We start from the raw sequence: 20,504 nt of genomic DNA, 5'->3' as shown, positions 1-20,504 counted from the left end.
AAATATAGTACGAGTAAGGAAGAAGCCACTAGTTAACTAGTCGCTAGGGAACACTACACATCTGCACATCCTAGGTAGCTCTTCAGCCTAAAACTATATAGGTATCCAAATAGAAGGCTATTATTTCAGAGGTTTAAAGAAATTGGGTTATAAATGGAAATAATGAGGACTCACATCCTTTGGTGTAGCACGTCGATATAGTATAACTAACTAACTAGTTGCCCAGGTGACCTTTGAATAAAATAATGTTATTATGTAATCACATAGGTACCAATCACGTGCAACCATATCAGTTCAAAATGACGCTCACGCGGGGCGGATCATGTGCTCCACCGCTTATCATTTACCCTCCCCCCGCCGTTTCTCTTGTATCTCTTTCTTCACTCTTACCTGTGAAGCACTATGAATATACTACACTCTACACTGTCAACCTGGCGGGACCGCCTGGCCCCGGTATCACGCACTTCCACCTTCCGCAACACTGGTCAAATCACTCCAGAGGAGTTTGTTCTCGCCGGAGATTATCTAGTCTACAAGTTCCCCACATGGTCATGGGCCGACGCATCGAGTCCGGCAAAACGGGTATCCTACCTCCCAGAGGGCAAGCAGTTCCTAGTTACACGAGGAGTGCCATGCCATCGGAGACTGAACGACAACTTTGCCGGAGATGCAGGGTTGGAGGATGAGATTGTGAGGGACTTCCTCTCAGGCGGTGATGGCGGCGAAGGCCCAACAGCCGACAGTGGAGAGGATGGATGGTTGCGGACTGGCGGTGGCCGCGACGCTGGGGCAGACCATGATAAGCAAGAAGCTCGGATTCGCGACGTGCGAACCGTGGATGAGTCCGGGAATCTGGGCGAGCAGGAGGATGATGATGATATCCCGGATATGGAGGATGAAGACGATGATGAGGAAGCCATCATCAGAGAGACAGATGATCAGTCAGGAGCACAGTGAGTGTCATTTCTCTGTCTCCAGCTTCGCCTTTGTATCTCTTTTTCTAACCTGTGACTCGCTATCACTCCAGATCTCTCCGCACTTATACCCTTTACATTACGTACTCGAACTTCTACCGCACACCTCGGCTCTACCTGTCCGGCTATTTGTCGGCGTCCGAACCACTTCCGCCACATCTAATGATGGAGGATATTGTCGGTGACTACAAAGACAAGACCGTGACGCTAGAGGACTTCCCATGGTTTGAGGGCAGTGTCAAGATGGCCAGCGTACACCCGTGTCGCCACGCCTCTGTGATGAAGACACTTTTGGATCGTGCCGATGCCGCACTCAAGCTCCGTCGTGACAAGCTGAAGCAGACACAGTCACGCGAGGAAGCGAACCGCGTTCTCCGGGCAGGCGGCGGGCTGGAGGGCTTGGTGGATGAGACAAAGAATCTGTCCCTCGGGGATTCCCACCACGCACAACCTGGCGGAGACGAATGGGAGATGCTGCAACATGATGAGGAAGAACAGGTCGCCATCCGAGTAGACCAGTACCTGGTTGTGTTCCTCAAGTTCATTGCCAGTGTGACGCCGGGCATTGAGCACGACTTTACGATGGGAGTATAATTTCTTTGGATTCGATCCAGGCATGACATGACATGAGTTTGGCGTTAATCTGCTTCTGGGAGTACGGATAATCTCCCTTCCCCCTTCCCCCTTCCATGGGTTGCTTTTGCTTTGTATTATCTTCAGTGGCTTTGGGAAGTTTCCCATGCCAAATTTACTACGATCCGTGAAGATTCCAGTGTAGATATATATAATATCGCATCGCGAGATCAATACATAGCCCCTAACATTTCCGAAGTAAGACCGGGGAATTGAAACTCGAGCTACTCGCTAGTTTTGCCCCCGATTGATGAATGTAAGGATCATCTCTTTGGGTATGCAAATGCGTTGGTAATACTCCCAACAGGGTACTCAGTGACCAAAAGAGTCATGTGTACCATGTATGATTTTCTCGGCTGCAAGAGTTAGCTCCATTCCAAACTCACACTGACTCTTTCTTGAGATCAGTTATTTCCCCCGGTAATATTATTGTGGAGGGTGACCAGCTAACTAGGTCTGTTGGCATCATCGACTGGGAGGCTGCTGGGTTCTTTCCTAGAGAATGGATCGGGAACACATCTGCACATTACTATATCTACTAGTACTTTACTTGAAGAATCGGTGTTATATCTCAAAGTAGTATATTCGAATTGAGAATAATAATATCAAAAGCCAGAAGTAAGTAAGAGCAAAACGCATAAGAACTCCGAACAGTGCAAAGCACACGCGGATATCGTCCAACGTGAAGATAATGGATAAGCATGCGCAATAGTAGTTGGCCAAAAGCCAAGAAGGAGTAAGTAATAAAGATCGGCTCTCACGAATGAGCACAGAAGGTACAGGTAATCTGGGGGTGAGTACACCAGCCGACGATGACAAATTGTAAAGGAAAAGAAAAAAGTAAACAAGGAAGAATATAGGAGATACAAAGAGATAACACAGGTCCGATCAATCATTAGATAGACCAAGCACGTCGCTGACAGGTGGATGATCTAGCTGGGTCGTTTTCGCCATTTTTCATTCGTGTCCGGTAAATGTAAGGTGAAGCCGGGGGGAGCTTTACTGGAAGAAAGTCACGATAACGGGAAGAGCCAGTGCGAGGATGGAGGCTGGGACGAGAGATGAGGCGGCGTTGAAGGTGGGCACGACGGGAACGGAAGGAACAGCGGAAGGCGAGGCCGATGCAGTGGGCACGGCGGGGTGGATCAATGGGGTGGATGACTGGGCGGGGACCACGGATGACCAGGCGGCTGGGACAGTGGTGAGAGGGCCGGAGATGGGGGTGGTGAAGGTGGGAGGGAGGATGGCGGGGACGCCAGTCCAGGTAGGAGGGTGGGCAGTCTCAACGGGGGGAGTGGTAATTTCGGTGGGAGGGGAGACAGTGGTAGTAGGAACGACGACAACGGCAGGAGGCTCAGGGCAAGGGTAGCCGTCCTGGTGGTGGTGCTCGCCATTGCCGGCTTTGACGTTAGGGCCACCGGGGATACCAACGTCGACACCTGCGCCAGCGCTGTGGTCATCGCCTGAGCCTGGGCTGCAGGGGCCGCGGTGGGAGTCGAGGAATCCGGCGCCAACGTTCACATAGGGACCGCCGGGGATGCCGACTTTAACGCCGCTGCCGGCGGAGGTCTCGCTGTTTCCTGGGCCCTGGTTGGTGGTCTCAGGGAATGGGAGAGCGGGCAGCTGGGGAGCAGAGAGGACGGTGGCGGGGCCAAGAGCAAGGACGAGGCACATGAGGCCGGAGAAGTTGATAGTAGTGGAGACCATAGTTGCGATAGTGTGGTTTTTGCGGTTTATTTGGAAGAGAGATGAAAGGTTGGTGATTAAATGATTAAATGAATCCGAAGATTGAATTTATAAAGTGATTGAAGGAGAGTTGGAAAGAGAAGAGTGAATGACTGTTTAGAGATTGATGATTGATGGAGAATCAGAATGTGAGGCGTGAACAATGATCCTTATGTACTTTTTGGCACCCATGCAAAGTATACACTTGAACAGTATCATGGAGGGAGCCAAGGGCTCTATCCAGGACGAGATAGGACCAGATCGTGAGATTTCTGCAAGGCACGAACTAGTCCTTGGTGGCACTCATCTAAAAAAAAAGCCACAGGGGCAGTGATCTGCAAGGCACAAAGTCAACGGTCACTGCCGGGAAAGAAATCATGAGAGACATCAGGTCTTAAGGGGTCTGGAACTAAGTCATTCGTGGAAATTAGGACATACAAGCAGCATGGTTCGATAGTAACAAGCTGTAGCTCTGTAGAGAGACTAGATCTACCCTGCCGAGTAGTGTAAAGTTTATGCACGAGTCTTCCCCAAGTATTCTGAGCTGTCGTAGCTCAGCTAAGACAGGATTAGCAAGATGTTCATTGTATGGGAAGCACTCTATTGCAGATGGAGTGCTTTGGGGGGATAGGAAAACACGTGTGGCCGAATGGGGAAGCAAAGTTGTATGCAAGGGATAGTAGACAATTAAGGCACAGAGACACTCAGATCCCTCTCTACAAGAAACTTTCCAAGGAGCCAATCAGGACATTGGACTAATATTCAATGCATATAAATCACACGCAAGGAACTCGAACACAGGCGAGTCCATATGAAACTTGCTAGGGCTGTTGGCAGTTGCCTGTCGAGTCAAGCAGGTCATCCCAGTAACGAAGACTGACCTGGGGGAAATCTGAAACATTTGAAACAAATGAGGTTGTATTGCACATATCGGCATATATCATAATCTCGTGAGGTATTTCGCCAGAAGGGAGAACAGAAGATGGGGGAAAAAAAAAGGTACAGCATCAAAAGCATATGCAACATGAAGAAAATCCACAATAGACATAGTAGGACCTATCTCACATGCAGATCGGAAAGATCCAAGTTGTATATGGGAAATATATGTTTCCTTACAATTGACCCGAGTTCGATATTCCAAATGCAGTACCAAAATTAGTAGATTTCTTGAATTTGATTTCAAGTTCTTGCTCGCCTTGGCGAGGGAACTCAGACTCAGAATCAGTCTCATTGGGATCGGCCGATTCAACCGAGCTGCCTAGAATACTCTTCGCTTGAACAAGGAGTTTCTGATCCAGTTCGCTCAAAAAACTGGAGTCGTGCTCCTCGTCATTAATCAGACCGAGGGGTCCCGTGAGAGCGGGGTCGTCTGGCACATCAGGAAAGTAGGAGATCTTATTTTCGGTGGGTTGGTGAACGTTCGCCACGGGCTCAAGAGGGGCCTCTTCAATGTGGGAGCCAACCTCGAGGGGAGTCCCCTCCTGGGTGGACCGACTATCATCAACGTCGATGATCGCCATCGGGGTGTGACCTGCATGGCGGAGCAAGTTCTCATTGGGTGGGCCAAGCTCTGACAGCTTCAATTTGAGACTGTTTCGATGCTCCATGATAGGCCTTGCAGCGGTTGAAGGGGCAGTTCCAGGGGTTACCAGGGGCGACGGGGAGGGCGGGGTGATCACTCGAGCTACCACGGCAGGTGGCAGCGCTGTGGACTTGAGCGTGATACCATCTAGGGTCCTGTCAAGCTTTTCAATCGGCACCGGCTGACTCACAGGCGCTCCAGAAGGGTCTAATGGTCGGGATCGGGGTGAAAGAGCCCGATCAAGGGATGGCGGATTCCCACTTTCGGAGATTGGCGATAGATAGCTTTGGTCTGGATATTCGTGGTCGAAGAACACCCTTGTTGGCCTATTGCCTGGACTTGTCCCCTCCCACACTTGAGCCGCAAGGCCATTTGTGTTATACTGCGATATTCCACCTGCAAGTACAAGTTTGGCGGCGTCCGATCCCAATTGACTTGTTCTGTTCCCTTGGCTTTTGACAAGCACCTCCAACTCAACAATTTTCGATCGTAACAACGCCCGCTCTTTCTCCCATAATCGGCGCTCTTGCGCAAACAATTCCCTCTCTGTCTCGAAGTTCAGCCGTTGGCTCTGGAGAAGCGCCCGCGATTGGTCTATATAGGAAGTATCCATGGTGAACGAATTCACCAAGGCCGAGTCTTGGAATGCTGTTCGGCCGTAGCCTGAAATTATAGGAGGAAATGTGGCTGAAATAGATTTTGTGCGACGGATTGGTGTTTCGGTCGGAGAAAAGCGTACTTCCTTGTAGAGACTTCCGTGGCCGTCTGGTAATTTGGTAGTTTTCATGGTGTCTGAGATTTGATTTTTCTCACGATAAAATGAGCGCAAGTCGGCAGATAAGGTTATATAACTATTAGGGAGAGGATAGTACTCCGTAATGTGGACGATATGATAGTACGATAAATCACGATAGTGCCCAACCTGCAGAGCTGTGGGCTTTCCACGTTGAGACCTGTGGAGTTTCTAGAAGCGGTCAATGTGCTCACAACACTTGGCCATGTAATATGCCGGAATTTCATGCGAGGTTCCCGATACAGCACACGTCAAGCCTCGGGTCACGCGTTCGCAGGTGAATGGATGCTAGTTGGGCAGGTTTAGGATTTGGGTAGCTTTTGTAACTTTTTTTCAGGTACCAAGTGCCAAGTTCCTAAATTCCTATAAGGAGAGGAGAATAGAGAAGTAAAGATGTTAAATATTCAAATATTCAAATATACATTGAACATCCCCACATATTCCGGGGAAATGAGGAGGGTTACATGGGAGAAGAGAAAAGAGAAGAGAGAAAAGAAAAGAAGAAATGCAACTGGACGCATCTGACCAGAACGTATGACGTCAAAAGGCCTTGAATAGGAAATGTCATTAATAAGATGATTTAGGATGGATCTTATTGTTGTATATATATGTGTGTTGTATATTATATATAGATCATCTCTATGTGTGTAAATATATAACAAAAAGCATGTTGTGGCATCTACAAAGGGAGGATCCTGCCTACTTCACTACCTGCTGAGGGATTTATGCCTGAGGCACCAGTTAAAGGCCTAAGGCCAACACCATAACAAAAATATATATATCTACCTACAACATAGGTAGAATTCACCTTGTATTCCGTATATTGTACTGTATTAGTGGAATCAACAAGAATGGAGAGAGAGTTAAAAAAAACCAAAAAAAAAAAAAACAGCCCGGACGCCTTAGTTCCGCCATTTACGCCAAAGATGTGCCACATTAAAACCTTTAATATGCACTTGACTGGTATAATGCGCGCTCAGGCATTATGACGCAGAGCTAGCAGGGCTAGTCTGCCAAAAACAAACCCGAAAAAGTCAAACCAAATCACCCGAAGTTCGCAATGCTAAAAGATGCAAAAAGATGCAAAAAGATGCAAAAAGATGCAAAAAGAAAAAAAGGGGGAAGCCCTTAGTAAACAGACGAGGCCTGCCGAACCCGACTTGGCGCAACCAAGTTCTTCTTGAAATCCAAAGACCAAGCCGAACACCCCTTAATAGACCGACGACCATCTGGCTGTCTCAACGGCGAACGACTCCGCCAAACAAACTGCTGAGCCTCATCAAGCAGATGATGATCACCATTCGGCAGCGGATAGAAGCTCACATCCTTACACAAAGTGCCGAAACGCGTCGCAAGATCAAACACCCCTCGGGCCGTGAGATCCCGACCACCAACGTTCGCAGACGGATAATAGTAGCGCGGATCGAGATAAAGCAGCACACTATTCCAGCACGGAAGTTTCTCGGCCAGAAGCCGTGCGGCGGCCTCGTATTGCTTTAGCGTGCGCTTCGGCACGCCGGTCTGCGTGTGCACGAAGAAGAAGACCTCGAAGCCGACGCTGCGGATGCGCGCACGCGCGGTTGCGCTGAGCGTATCCAGGAAGTCGGCTAGGCGGTCCAGATTGAAGGAGTTGCGGAGGAAGAGCGTGTGCGTTGAGTAGAGGTAGTCTTCGACTTCGTTGTGGAGTTGCCGGTTCACCGCGAGTAACTTGCGTGCGGTGCCGTCTTCGCCAACCCAGTGCGGACTCATTGATAATGCTCGGTATTGACCGCGGGCTGTGAAGGTGTTGCCATGATCGCCTAGTACGATCATCGGTTTGCTGACTAGGTACTCGTTTGGTACGTCTAGTGCATATTCGTAGATCTTGAGACGGAGTTCGGCTGGGAGTTGGAGGAGCCGTGATGGTGATATCGATGTGTGAGTAAGATTTGGCTTCATATCTGCATGCCTACTTTTTAGATACGCTAGAAGAAAAAGCAATAAAAAGCAATATGGAATGGAATATTGAGCTTGCGAAATGCGGCTGTTAATGCCGTTTAAAAGGCTGTGGTACCACTCGGGTGTATACGCTATATAGATGTCTCGCCACCGTCAGAAAAATTTTGATCAGAAAAAGTCAATGCTGAACCAAAATAGCTGTACGGAGTACTCGGTACTCCTAGATGACCTTGCATAACATAAATCTAAAGCATCAGCCCATGTCGACCCTTTAAACGAAATGCCGAGTAATCTGATCTATATCACACTGCATATACTTCACCGCATGTTGTAGAATAGTAAAACCTTGGAATGTTCAACATATGTACCCTAAATAATACATACTCGTTCCTGGATTCCTGGACCATGGATGAATTCAATGTTTTGCAAATTTTTATGCGACAGCCTTTAAATGGTATGATTGTCCTTGGGGATCCACGTATTAGTATATTAGTGGATCTGATTTATAGAAAACTCGTCTTGAAGATATACATATGTAGTAATGCCAAGCAACGTCGAAGAACATATTTGCGCTTGAGTAACATGCCATGGATGCATATTGTAAGATGCAGACTGTAAGTTGAGTATAATATCTACTGTGACATTGTAAAGTAGAAGTACCTAGGTAATTATATTTGTAGTGAAGCAACCGATCCAGTGGATAGAGACCTCGTCGCAGATATGTATGTTGTACTACCTAGGTATCTAACTAACGGCTTCTCAGCAGCGCATTCAAATATCAAAGTTATCCAACAATACTAAAATCGACTACAAGATCAAAGACATCATTTTGAGAAGTATGTTGTACATAAGAAAAAAAACCAAATCCAAGTCTCCAAAAATTCAAGATGCAATTTATTCGCTATGGAAAATTGTTCGGAAAAAGTGGGAACAATCAAAAGTTCCTTGATCATCGCTGTCTATACACACCCAGCGACCAAGCTGCCCGCAGAACAGCCAAACCCCAAGCCATGCCGATACTATCTCGTAAGACATTCAATTTGCTACCCTTAACTTCCCTCCATCCCACAGGCACTTCAGCCACAGGGATCCGAGCGAACTCAGCCAGCATGAGCATCTCAACATCGAAGATCCAGCCCTCGGAATGCATATACGGCACAATATAAGGTAGCGCACTGCGAGAGAACAGCTTGAATCCGCACTGCGTATCCTTGACAGTAGCCGTTTTAGGAGGCGTCATGAGCCGTAGGATCAAATGGAACGAATGCATCAGGAAGTTTCGAAGCTTGGATCGCTATCCAGCAGAGTCAGCAAATCAACCTCACAAAACATCCAATCACCCAGATATCAAATATTCATACCTTAACCACAGCCTCACTACCAACCATATGCGCCCGCGATCCAACAGCAACCGCCCGCCCCTCCGAATCCCCCACATCCCGACAAGCCCCAACAAGCTTACCGAGATCAGCGAACTTGCTCGCCCCATCCGCATCCGCAAAGACAACATACTGCCCCCGGACATGGCGCATACCATGCGTGACCGCACCGCCCTTGCCGCGGTTATGAGTCAAGTTCACGACGCGGATCGCGCCAGGCGGGATATGGACGCCCTCCGCAGCCTGCGGTGTCCACGGACCCGCGTGTCCCTTGGGGTGTAGAGAGAGCTGGTGGTCACGCGCGAACCGGAATGCCACTTCCTCCGTGTGGTCTGTCGACCCGTCCGAGACGAGGATGATCTCCCAGCCGCGGTCTGAAGTGGAGCCTGTGGCGTCACTAGTGGTATCCCCGTTCGGCTTGCGCTTGCGCATTGAGCGCGTCTCCATTGTACTTGGGCTGCTGGCCCTGGCGATCGCGCTGGCTGTGTCCCCATACATGTGCTCCAGGTAGTTGACGGCTTCTTCCAGCATTCCGGTTAACCGGTCTTCCTCGTTGTAGGCTGGTACTACGACGGACATGAATAGCTCGGCTGGTGCGATTGTGTGGGCTGTGGTGGTTTTGCGAGTGCTCTTTTTGGCGTCTAGGCTTTCGAGCCAGCAGGGTAGGGGCTCGGGGTCTGTCACGGATCCATCTTTGGCGAGGGTTCTATACTTCTTTTCTTCTGGTAGAGGTTCTCGTGGGACTGGCGCAACGAAAAATATAAACAGCGAGAACTAGATGATTGAAAGTAGAATTGATAGGTCAGTAACTTGTAATTAGGGCTGCACGTGTCTGAAGTGCGCGATCTGGCTGGTACAAGCGGAGTGGGGGAAAATGGACTCACTAGGACAAATAGTCCCAGCAATGTGGCTAGGGCAGCAATGAGTAAGATCTGAACTGGGATTTCCACCACAGTATTGACGCATTGGCGACAGATCTCGCTCCAAGCTGCCACCATTGTGCAGAGTGACGAGCTCGGCGTCAGATGCGGAGACGGAAGAGAAGCGGAGACGGGAGTGATGCCGGAAGGGATAAGGCAAGCACTTAGGTCCGAGAGAGAAACTGTTTATTCATAGAGGTAAAGTAGAATGATCCTCGCCATTGAAGAGGAAGAGGGAGAGGGAGAGAGACGGTAGAAAGGAGGGGAGGAATGCTGTAAGTTGATAATCGCCAGCTTGGCCTTTTATCGGCAACTCGCAAGCCGATACGGAATAGATCCACCTCCGGGAGCCACCGTTCGTTCGTAAGACACTATATGATCCTATGTCTTACTATTTTATAAGTAGTATTTTATTTTATTTTATTATACATATGTGTTCTGTTATAGTTCATGTATACTACAGCTCATTGCCTATATACGCGCATACACCTGTCTATACGCGTTTAACCTCAGATCACATAGATCGGTCAGCCCTTGGTGTGAACATGGTCGTATACAAGAGCTGATTATTGCTCTATCAAACGACGCTGCTCCCTCAGAGTGTTCTTCAACGGTCAAAGCTAGAGGACTGTCTCTAACAAAGGATAGCAAGAGAATTGGCTAAGTGAGGACGGGACTGCGATGCCTGAATACTCTTTGCTGGCTATTCTGCTACCCACAATCCATAAAAAGGGCCACAGAAAATCATGCGAGTAATGCATATGTTGTTAACCTTGGAAGGAGAAGAAGAAGAAATTCCTGGAAGCTGGGGGACAAGGACGAGTATACTATACACGAACACTGCCCAAATAGGAAGTGTCTGACACCAAAAGTTCGAAGTTTTCATGTTTTTATTCAAATACTTTCCTTCTCTTATCATCCCGATTTTTCTTTTTCCTACCACTTTGCCCCCTAGATTTGTATCCTCTGTTATTTTAGAAAGACTCCTTCCTTTAACTAGCAAGTACAAAACAACACATCGAGAAGCCAAGGATGACTTCTTTCTGACAATTCTGAATGTGCCCCTTCTGGATAGAAGGAGTAATCCGAGTCCGGAAAAGCGACTGAAGCAGGAGTCTTGGCTTCCAACATGGCAAGTCCAACCACGGTGCAATAGCGTGGCGCAATGCCTGGAAACTGATCAGCAAGGCCAGTGAACCTTCCCAAGCATTATGGAGCCGGACGAACAGAAGCGAGGGCATCCTGGGACAGGGCACCTTTCCATATATCCGTGGCAATAGATGTGAGAATCCTTGGAGACCCCAAACGGTCCAGTCCTTGGAGAGTGGTCCAGGTAGAGGCAGGCCTTCCAGGGTGGGCCCCCCGGGACCGGGGAGTAATCTGATATCTGTCGTGTAGTTGTGGCCGATTCATGAATTTCCTGTCTGGTAATAACGAAAGAAAAGGATCCACTCTCTGGCTTCGTGTACGGAAAGTGTCCAAAGGGATGATCCGCGCTCAAAAGGCTTGAGCACTGATTCGAACAAGAAAAAAAAAAGACAACCCCAGGATTCCACCAGCCCTTAAATGATCACCGTCAAGACGCACAGCTTACGCCATAACGGAACCCGCAATAGAGCCAGAAGTCACCCAACCCCGTTTTCAAACTTCCTGCATCTCCTGATCGGAGGAGTGTGATATCTCAGTTCCTAGTGAGTAGGGATTGCCATAAAGGTAAGCGGGGGATTCTGCTATTGGCGCGAATTCATCTGCTAATCGGGTAGGCGTGAATCGTCGCGTTTGATCGTATGTCATCCAGCGGGTGAACTAGTTAGATGGTCAGTTTTAAATGTGCTTTAAAGACATGAGGGCTAACAGACAGTTGCAATCCGCACTCCCAACCAAAGACACCGATGTCTTCTAGGAATCACTGTTGAAGGTTCTTCTGTGGATGGTCTGTTGTCTTCTGTAGGAGCCCCCTCGAAGAAATCTTCTGGGTAGTAAAGCCGGCTCCATGTCTGTCCTCTGATTAAAAAGTCCTCCGGTAACTGATGTGCACTTGAGTCGTCAAGAAGTGGGAATGATTCGTCTTCGATCTTTGAAATGATCGTATCGGGACAGAACAAGGTGTTGAGATAATTCGCAAGTAGCGACCACGGAACCAGTGGTTCTAGTCGTTGTATAGCAGCTGGGTTGAGTGTAAGACACCACACAAATGCCATAGAGATATGCACACTCGGGTATATGTTTGGATCGCCGATTTGGCCTAACATAACGATCAATGTGTGAAACGCGAGAGAGCTTGCCCGGAATGTAAGCTGGCACGAAAGATCACTATATGCGGTATGGATGGATGCCCGAGGGGCACTAGGCGCGCTAGATGCCCACTTCATTGCTATCAGGCGATCTTCTGTCGTAGGATTGCGCAACTTCAATATAAAATCCTTTTCCATCACTCCATGCTTACTCCCATATTGAAATATTGCGGAGATATTGCAAGACGTGAGTTGCACACCTTGCTGCCCATGTCGGCATACCCAACCAATCTCCTTACGTAGAATAGAAAGAAACACATTCGCCCGAGAAACGAAGTCCTCAACCGGAGCTTGCATGAAAAGCGCACCGTGAGTTGTCACGAACGAAGCAATCAAACTTGGACTTCCTTTCTGAATCGGCACGTTCATAAGAGGAGTGACTAGCTGGATCATGCTATCGAGAGCATTAGGGAACGCGCGAACGCAGATCAATGCTTTCGTATAGTGAAAAAACTGCTGGAGAACGTCCGGACGCGCCAGAATAGCAAGATGATGCTGGATACGGCCATTTTCTGGACTTCGCTCTGCATCCTGGTTATACCAATACCTCGAAACCCCTGCCCAGAGTTCACGGTCCTTCTTATCGAATTCTTCCACGGCCATTCGGTACCGTGCTAAGTCACCCAGACACTCAATCCAAGTCTCTTTAAAATATGGCACGCTTTCTAGCAGCAACGTTATCATTGAATATGAGAGGTAGATGAAATCGAGCATATACTCCATCGACCCGGGAAGTTTCTGGCGCAACAGCTCTAAGAATGAATGTACTCCGTATCGCCACATACGCGCCGGCATGGCGTACTTTTGAGCCAATTCTCTAAGAACAGGTCCAGCCGACGGATGTTGGGAGGCGAGGAAGAAGTCGTGATGTTCATAGAGTAGTGTTCGGTGTAGCTTGACGAATGCTTGCCACTGAGCTTGTGATAGTTCGTCCTTCGATTGCGCCTGTTGCCTGTCGATTTCGATGCACTTCTTTTCCACCATGACAAGTCCGGTATAAATCCCCCGCACTTCATTGATCAGTTGCTCCTCGCTGATGGTGTGGGTCTCCGGTTGCCTGAACATTTCATGAGGCTTTGCTTCCTGAGTGATTGCGCCTCCCTCCACTGTCTCCCCATTTTGATTTATTATTTGATCATTTCTCGTCTGCCAAGATTCTTGCGTTTCCATTTGCGATTCCATTTGCGATTCCATTTGCGTTTGCGTGGCGTGAGGGATACTCTGAACCTCAACAGCATTTTGGCTGTGCACAGCAACGGGTGTTGAATATGGTCTTTGCAATTCTGGACTGGTCGTAGAGCCTTGAGCTAACTGCAATTCCTCTTCCTGCCTGAGTGCACTGATCTCAATTTTTGGATCTGCTGGGCGTTCGTTTATACATGGAGGTATGTTGGATTTTAGCTGATGAGAGGCCGATCCCGACAACCGCCGAGGCTCCCGAGAGACCCGGAAGCTGTCCAAGCGACGTGATTTGCCAACATGGCCTACACCGGTGCAAGCGGGGCTTCTCATCACTCTCATGCTGTGACTACTGAGCGGGTCCATAGTGCAATCATCTGCTAGGACGCCAGTAGACTTTGGTCGAACACTGGATATTGGCGAGGTGACCGAGCAGCGGCCATGGGTACCCATCGATTCAGATATGGGTTCTTCTGGAAATAGTCTTTTCATAGATCGCCTGTATGAACAGTCAAAAGAAATGGAAGCAACAAAAGCTTGGAAGGTTGCAATTTTACCTATGTGACACGTCGCTACGGACAAGTCTGTCTGAGGGCCTTGTCTTGCCATCTAACAGACTGCAAAAATTCCGCCTAGTCAGTATTGCCTCCTTACGGCACATTGGCTTGTCGCCCATTTCAGTCATCTAGGGAGAATTAGCTTATCGTTCGAGTCTTCGGAGTGGCCAACGCACCCGGTAAGAAAAAGAGAGCCCAATCTTCCATATTGTCACGGAGATTGGGGGTAAAGATATAGAAGAGGGGAACCTTTTAAATAGTTTATATTAAATCGACCAGGTAGAAGTTGCGAATAACAATGCAAAAATCCATCCCAAAGGCATCCATCCGTGTGGGCAACTGGGTGTTTGGCCCGTGCCGATCTGTTTGTAAATTACAGTATTTTTTAAATCTGTATTTACCTTACGAACTACCCCGGTTGCCTTTTTCGTTTTGGTATTTCTATCACTTTCTTCACCCCCCTACCCCCCTACCCCCTCCTTTTCCCCTTTTCTCCGATGTTCATCCAATGGTGGAACATTCGAACTTCTTGAAGGTTTCCATAGCCCCTGGTGCCAAGTCATTTCCTTTTCGTAACCGCGCCTGTCAAGAGAGACAATAGCCGCCCTGAACCACCCCTCCCAGATCTATATACTCCGCCTCACTTTTTCCTATGCAGGACTTGCCAGAATCTTAACATGATCTGCAAGATATTGAAGAAATATGTCTTGTTTGAAACAGGTGATCCCTCAATTACTTGACAGCCTTACCCCAGCGGCTGTAGAGTTCAAGTTTACCCCATCATTGCCCAACAGCTGTTCCGATTGTCTCCCAATACATCCAGATGTGATATGCATCGTCTTTAACGATTTGGGAAAGCCTTCGGGTCAACGACGGACTTCGTTTACCCTTGCAGTGCTGGGACATTGGTTTCCCCGTCACCGCTCTTTTGGCTACTATCACTGAATTTGAACTACACCGGTTCTTTTTGGCCAAACTTTAAGGGATCATGGCGTTTCTGGCCAAAGAGCCTTTGTTTTTTCTCCCAGTTGGCCCACCTGGCCACAGGGATGAACCTGGGTCTTGCGCTATTTCGCTCTCGTTTTCGCTTCCACTTCGAAGTGAAGATTACCGGTTTTCCTTTTCGGTTCACCCTAGACCGAGACAATCTTTGGCTCAGTTGGTGGTATTCCAAGGTGTGATTGGGCGTTCAGGGGTGCACTATATTGCGCTCACACCATTATTAGCTGCCTTGGTATTAAATCACCAGTAGATGGGGTTCCTTGAATGCCGGTAACAGGTAATCATGCAATAGACTAGCAAATGGGCTGATGTACGGTTGCTAACGGGCTGTCCACGAGCGTTGGACCACATGGCCTTGTTGAATTGTCAAAACGCCCAGGTGATAACTTGACTTTGAGGTTGGAGCTATGGCCACTGCTACCTAGTATTCCATCTATACCTATACCTACCTAGGTAGTTCTAAACTTAGAAAGTTACTATGTGGTGGGCCTAATACGAATGTGCACAACCTGAGCCAAGATATAGGCTACAATTGAACTACTCAACATCTGCCACCTTCAAAAATTTCCCTGAACCCTATACTTTTGCTTTGCCTCCATTAATACCAAAACAAGTCCACGAGTGTCTTGGCAGGATGACGTTAGTGCACTTCCTGCCTGTCAGAAATTCTTAGGCAGGGCTGCCTGAGCCTATCGCCTAAGCGCCCGTAATGATTAGAGCGTCCGGGTGTTTTAAGGGGCCCTGTATAAAACCAATAGTACTGCATATAATATAGCCAGGTTCTGTTCTAGTTTTATTCGGTATCCAATAAGATACATATATTCCAATATAACAAAAAAAAACAACTTGCTGTCCAACCCTGCGCCACCCAATACCGACCTGGGTCGCAATTTACAGCCAAGGCAACTACAATTCGTACGCTCGCCACTTCACCCCAAACAAAGGGATCAAGCCCCCGTTGATTCTACCTCCCTTCTCGGGAAGCAACTTAAAATGCAGCCGCTGCAAGGGAGAGTGATGATGTGATATTATTGCACGCCACACGGAAGCAAGCAGGCGGGAAAGACATAAGTGGGCACATTTGCCATCACCCGGGCAAAAGGTCTGTTTGTCGCACCCCCTAGATGGGAAATGCCCTGGCAGTAGTACGGAACATGCAGTCTGCGGTGTATAACCTAGTTGATTTCCGATATTTCATATCTTAGTGTAATAAGCTCGCAGGGGATATGCGTCGAGTTCTAGCGTCTTACTAAAGCGGAGAAGATAAGCTGCGCATTTCACCCGGGTGAAATATACGTGGGTGAACTTCTACGTGACTTCTAGAGCTCAAGGATCTTGGATGCTTAGACTGCATGGAAAGGGGGTCGTGCTCGGCTACAAAGTTCATATGATTGGTGAGCCTGTATTGTGCATTTGTATGTTGTATGGAGTTTACTTGATCAGGCAATGATTTCAATGGTCTCGGCTCTCGGTCTAGTTTACCTTCATATGATTTTGAGTGCTTTGTCTCAAGAATGGTGGATGTGACTTTTGGGGTGTGAGGCAAATTCATGTAACCGTTACTATTGACAGGGTTTATTGGAACTAGGCTTCCTCTACCCATGCCCGGGGGGGGGTCACACTATACCAACTTCAGCCGTCTCTAGTCATTTTCGTTTTTCTTCGTGATGAGTTATTCAAGGTAGATTCCATATTAACACGTGTCTGGTTCTGAAATCGAGGGACTGGCTAGGAACATAACTAGTCGGTCCTGTGGCCCTATCAGCAACTTCACCAGGCAGCTATGTAGCTGTAAATACTGTTGACCGCTATTAACATGCGTTTGCTGCTCAGCTGAGATAATTTTCCAACCACTTGCAGGTCTCTCTTTAAAGAGCCTAACGGGACTCGTGTGACATGCATATTCTCACCCCTCATCGGAGCCCGAGATATCTGAGCGCTTATGAAGAACATGGAAACTCACGGGAAAGAAAGACAGGAAAATAAAATTATATAGTATAGTATATATGTTGTTGTCTAATTTTATGCGAAGTAGGAATGACTCCATTCGCCATTGAGATAAATCATAAATCTTTTGTGCGGTACGTATGAATTCATCTGCGAGGCTGTCAGGCCCGTCGGCATTGAGATACAGCTGCAGCTGCAATCTTTTAAGAAAGTTTATTTTGATGACCAATCTATTTGTATTGACCAATGAAATCGTTGGTAGAGGGATTGCTTCTTAAAGGGCTAACAGGCCAAACTATTTGACGAGTCGTAGACTTGGGATAAACCTGTAATACGAAAGATGAGATATGGCCAATAGCAGCTTTGGGTACATTCTTATATGGTTGACCTCTGAAACCAATTGTTGAAACCAGTCGTAGACAAAGCTATGCTCTAGTTACTGTTTCTAATAAAAGGTGGAACTATATATTCCGAGAATGATAGCTCCAAAGCTATCAATGGGCTGGGGCTCTATGATGAATGATGAATTTCAAAAAACATTTGAAATAGCAATTTCACAAGAGCAGAATTAATAATTACTGAGAAGAAAGTGCTTGAGGTATACAATGTCTAAAATACATATTTCATTGAAAAGGGTTGAAGGGATGAGATCAAGACTGAACGACGTCATAGAAACAACATTTGAAAACAGCAGTGTCCAAATTATGTTGTTCTTCACAAACGGAAGACTCACAAACCAAGTTTCCCAAAAAACATCGCAATTCAGAGGGACTTCAATAGTCTTTACCCATTCCGAATTAATGAACTCCCTTCGCCTTGCCGCGCGACACTTGAAACCAACACAGCCGATCCCCACACGCAGACCAATCATCAGCATCACAAAAACAAAAGCAAAAACAAAAACAGCTAGGATGTCAACATTCACAATCCCCAATTTAAACCTCCACGTGAATAGCATCCCAGGACTAAGCCAAGATGATCTACTTTCATTCCCAGCCTTCAAAATCTGGATAACAACCCTCCAGCAATCCCTAGCACGGCAAGAACACCCCTCGCACGAGTTCCACAATGACCCATATGTACTGCGCAAAATCGACATCCAAGCCGTCGACCGCTTCGGTGGCGGTCGACTAGGCTTCATCAAGTTAAAAGCAGACGTATCCAATGGCCAGGGCGAGACTTTGCCCGGTAGCGTATTTTTGCGCGGGGGCAGTGTCGGCATATTGGTGAGTTGTCGTCTACAACATATTTCCTTCCACACGATAGGAAGGGTTTTCCCCTTTTGTTTTCTAGTGTTTCTAGATACATCCAGGCAAAACACCCAGCCCCAGCCCCACCACTCAAAAACATAAATATGTTCTAGTTTTCTAATTATAGTGAATAGCTTATCCTCCAACCGGATAATATACCATCCCCAACTAAGAATGACAAGCGCGCTATCCTGACCATCCAGCCCCGCATCCCAGCTGGCTCATTGTCGTTCCCGGAGATCCCGGCTGGGATGCTTGATGATAGTGGGACGTTTGCTGGCGGGGCGGCGAAGGAGATCCAAGAGGAGACCGGGTTGTCTGTTGAGCAGGGGGATTTGATTGATATGACCTCGCTGGCATTGCAGGCTGCGCAGGAGCCTGGTTACGGTGAGCGCATGCAGAGTGCTGTGTATCCATCTCCTGGCGGGAGTGATGAGTTTATTCCATTATTTTTGTGTCTGAAGTCTATGCCCATGAAGGAGATTGAGGAGTTACAGGGGAAGTTGACGGGATTACGGGAGCATGGGGAGAAGATTACGCTCAAGGTTGTTCCTTTGGCGGATTTGTGGAAGGAGGGGGCTAGGGATGGGAAGACTTTGGCTGCTTGGGCTTTGTATCAGGGATTGAAGCAGGATGGGTTGCTTTGAGTGCGAATAACATGTACAACAATGGGAATCATGTACAACAAAGGGGAATAGTTAACTATGCCGAGGTGTTTGCTTGTATCAATGTATGGTTGTGCTACAAGCCAGTGAGATATGACACAATTCCTAGCTCACAATCTCCATTTCTTCGCCAGTTCAATTCCTTCGGCCAGCGTTCCAACCCTGGCGTCAATAGCATAACCCTCTTTTTCAAGCTTCTTCATCTCACCGAATAGCGAGTTCAAAGGAACAGTAAAGCATTCAATGAACTCGTTATCTTCAAGCTCAGGCTTTGGGTTCTTGTTCTCGGGAAGGGACATGTCAACCTGGACATGGACCATATGGAGGTTGGTATTGCAAAGTCCTGGGTCTGATCAAGTCATAGACAATTGTCAGCTTTCAGCACCTGAAAAGGCTAAATAACGCAGACAGAAGCAAGCAAAGATGACGGCCACTGCCTACGTACCGTTATACATCACTGGACTAGTTTGCTCCGCCACGCCAACGTAACCAGTCTCCTCCTTCAGTTCTCGAACAGCACACTGCTCAGGCGTCTCGCCTGCATCGATTAGTCCTGCGGGAACTTCGATAACGACCGCATCAATTGGGGGCCGGTATTGCTTCTGCAGAAGGAGCTCCGAGCCAGTATCTTTGTTCAGAATAGCGACAATCCCAACGCCATCAAGCTCGACACCGGCAGGACGAGTCTGGGAAAACGCGGTTAGCATGAAATCCGAAATGTAAATTTCAACAAACAGCCGGTCTGAAAGGTTTCTTGAAATGTGTGGTAATGGAGATCGACCAATGCATCCAATACACATGGCAAGGCAACCAATGGTCATGTGGTATCGCTTGATACAGCATCGGGCAACGCCCGGGTTAAAGCCACCTGGAGCAGAGGTTCCCGAGACTAGGGAGCCCCACCAATGCCAAACACCATTTCCCGATCTAGATGAGGCTGGATCTTAGGCTATCACGTAGGTGGCCCTCGTGGCAGTTCCGCGGGCGTGTCACTTGGATACCTGCGCCGGGTGTGATGCATATACCCCGGGCATGGACCAACGGCGTGCAGTATAACGGAATAAGCACATAACAGGGCGGGATAACTCTTACTGTGCGCTCAGCTGATTCCCATGTTCGCTCGACACCCAGGGGGTCAGTGTATATTGTCTTGATCATTCGAGCCCAGCGGGCTTCATTGGGGTCCTGTTTGGTAAAACGTGTCAGTCATGCACCGTCGCGGTTTTGGTAGTCTCGCCCCAACTATATTTTACACATAGTTGCATTGCCGAATAGATACTCGGGGAGATTGGAGTAACTCACTAATGGTCCCCGTGAGATGAGTTTGGACTTGGCCTGCGTGCGAGCTGACATTGTAACGGATTTGATGTGATTTAGATTGGAGAAGTAGGAACAAGCCGAGATTCGATAATGATTCACGAGTTATTCGTCCAATGGAGTACTAGACTGATATTGATAGATCGTCAACCAATTCGAACGAGGGGTGATGGCGGGGTCGGCCCTTATCTTATCGGTCTCATATTGATGGATGTCTTCGACATTTCCAGTATTAGTTCTTAAGATGAAAAAGAATGGTACATGTATACCCTACGAGAGAGATACAAAGTAAAAACTAGAACAGAATCATGACAAGTAGTGTTAAATGGTATCATTGCGCATCGAAACC

The 20,504-nt window shown here is 47.8% G+C and overlaps 8 protein-coding genes across 8 annotated transcripts; 2 read left to right on the top strand and 6 right to left on the bottom strand.

The window, feature by feature from the left end:
• Positions 1-402: 402 nt before the first annotated feature.
• On the top strand, positions 403-1,568 carry N7516_008637 (ATG3/ATG10 family protein; the record flags this gene model as incomplete). The annotated part of the gene is made up of 2 exons (XM_057221356.1): positions 403-953; positions 1,028-1,568. 2 exons carry the CDS (start codon positions 403-405, stop codon positions 1,566-1,568), a joined length of 1,092 nt encoding a protein of 363 aa, XP_057071628.1.
• Positions 1,569-2,606: 1,038 nt separating this feature from the next.
• On the bottom strand, positions 2,607-3,314 carry N7516_008636 (putative cell wall protein; the record flags this gene model as incomplete). The annotated part of the gene is made up of 1 exon (XM_057221355.1): positions 2,607-3,314. The coding sequence occupies one exon, from the start codon at positions 3,312-3,314 to the stop codon at positions 2,607-2,609; it is 708 nt and encodes a 235-aa protein (XP_057071627.1).
• A 1,130-nt stretch (positions 3,315-4,444) lies between these two features.
• Positions 4,445-5,701, bottom strand: N7516_008635 (uncharacterized protein; the record flags this gene model as incomplete). The annotated part of the gene is made up of 1 exon (XM_057221354.1): positions 4,445-5,701. One exon carries the CDS (start codon positions 5,699-5,701, stop codon positions 4,445-4,447), a length of 1,257 nt encoding a protein of 418 aa, XP_057071626.1.
• Positions 5,702-6,835: 1,134 nt separating this feature from the next.
• N7516_008634 (uncharacterized protein) lies at positions 6,836-7,645 on the bottom strand (the record flags this gene model as incomplete). Its single annotated transcript, XM_057221353.1, has 1 exon — positions 6,836-7,645. One exon carries the CDS (start codon positions 7,643-7,645, stop codon positions 6,836-6,838), a length of 810 nt encoding a protein of 269 aa, XP_057071625.1.
• Positions 7,646-8,594: 949 nt separating this feature from the next.
• On the bottom strand, positions 8,595-10,022 carry N7516_008633 (dolichyl-phosphate beta-glucosyltransferase; the record flags this gene model as incomplete). The annotated part of the gene is made up of 3 exons (XM_057221352.1): positions 8,595-8,939; positions 9,007-9,798; positions 9,909-10,022. 3 exons carry the CDS (start codon positions 10,020-10,022, stop codon positions 8,595-8,597), a joined length of 1,251 nt encoding a protein of 416 aa, XP_057071624.1.
• A 1,563-nt stretch (positions 10,023-11,585) lies between these two features.
• Positions 11,586-14,188, bottom strand: N7516_008632 (uncharacterized protein; the record flags this gene model as incomplete). Its single annotated transcript, XM_057221351.1, has 4 exons — positions 14,151-14,188; positions 13,975-14,102; positions 11,804-13,916; positions 11,586-11,750 (listed from the first exon to the last, which is right to left on the bottom strand). Exons 2-4 carry the CDS (start codon positions 14,100-14,102, stop codon positions 11,586-11,588), a joined length of 2,406 nt encoding a protein of 801 aa, XP_057071623.1. The 5' UTR covers positions 14,151-14,188.
• Positions 14,189-17,723: 3,535 nt separating this feature from the next.
• N7516_008631 (putative NUDIX family hydrolase) lies at positions 17,724-18,820 on the top strand (the record flags this gene model as incomplete). Its single annotated transcript, XM_057221350.1, has 2 exons — positions 17,724-18,149; positions 18,308-18,820. 2 exons carry the CDS (start codon positions 17,724-17,726, stop codon positions 18,818-18,820), a joined length of 939 nt encoding a protein of 312 aa, XP_057071622.1.
• Positions 18,821-18,948: 128 nt separating this feature from the next.
• N7516_008630 (MutT/nudix family protein) lies at positions 18,949-20,191 on the bottom strand (the record flags this gene model as incomplete). Its single annotated transcript, XM_057221349.1, has 4 exons — positions 18,949-19,187; positions 19,284-19,524; positions 19,931-20,023; positions 20,141-20,191. The coding sequence occupies 4 exons, from the start codon at positions 20,189-20,191 to the stop codon at positions 18,949-18,951; spliced, it is 624 nt and encodes a 207-aa protein (XP_057071621.1).
• Between the last annotated feature and the right edge of the window lie 313 nt (positions 20,192-20,504).

This window comes from Penicillium verrucosum (genome assembly GCF_028828655.1).
Source record: "Penicillium verrucosum strain IBT 35672 chromosome Unknown utg000003l_segment0_segment0, whole genome shotgun sequence".
In the NCBI taxonomy this organism is placed as follows: Eukaryota; Fungi; Ascomycota; class Eurotiomycetes; order Eurotiales; family Aspergillaceae; genus Penicillium; species Penicillium verrucosum.
Note: the sequence above shows the minus strand (reverse complement) of the source record. Positions and strands in the feature narration are given on the sequence as shown.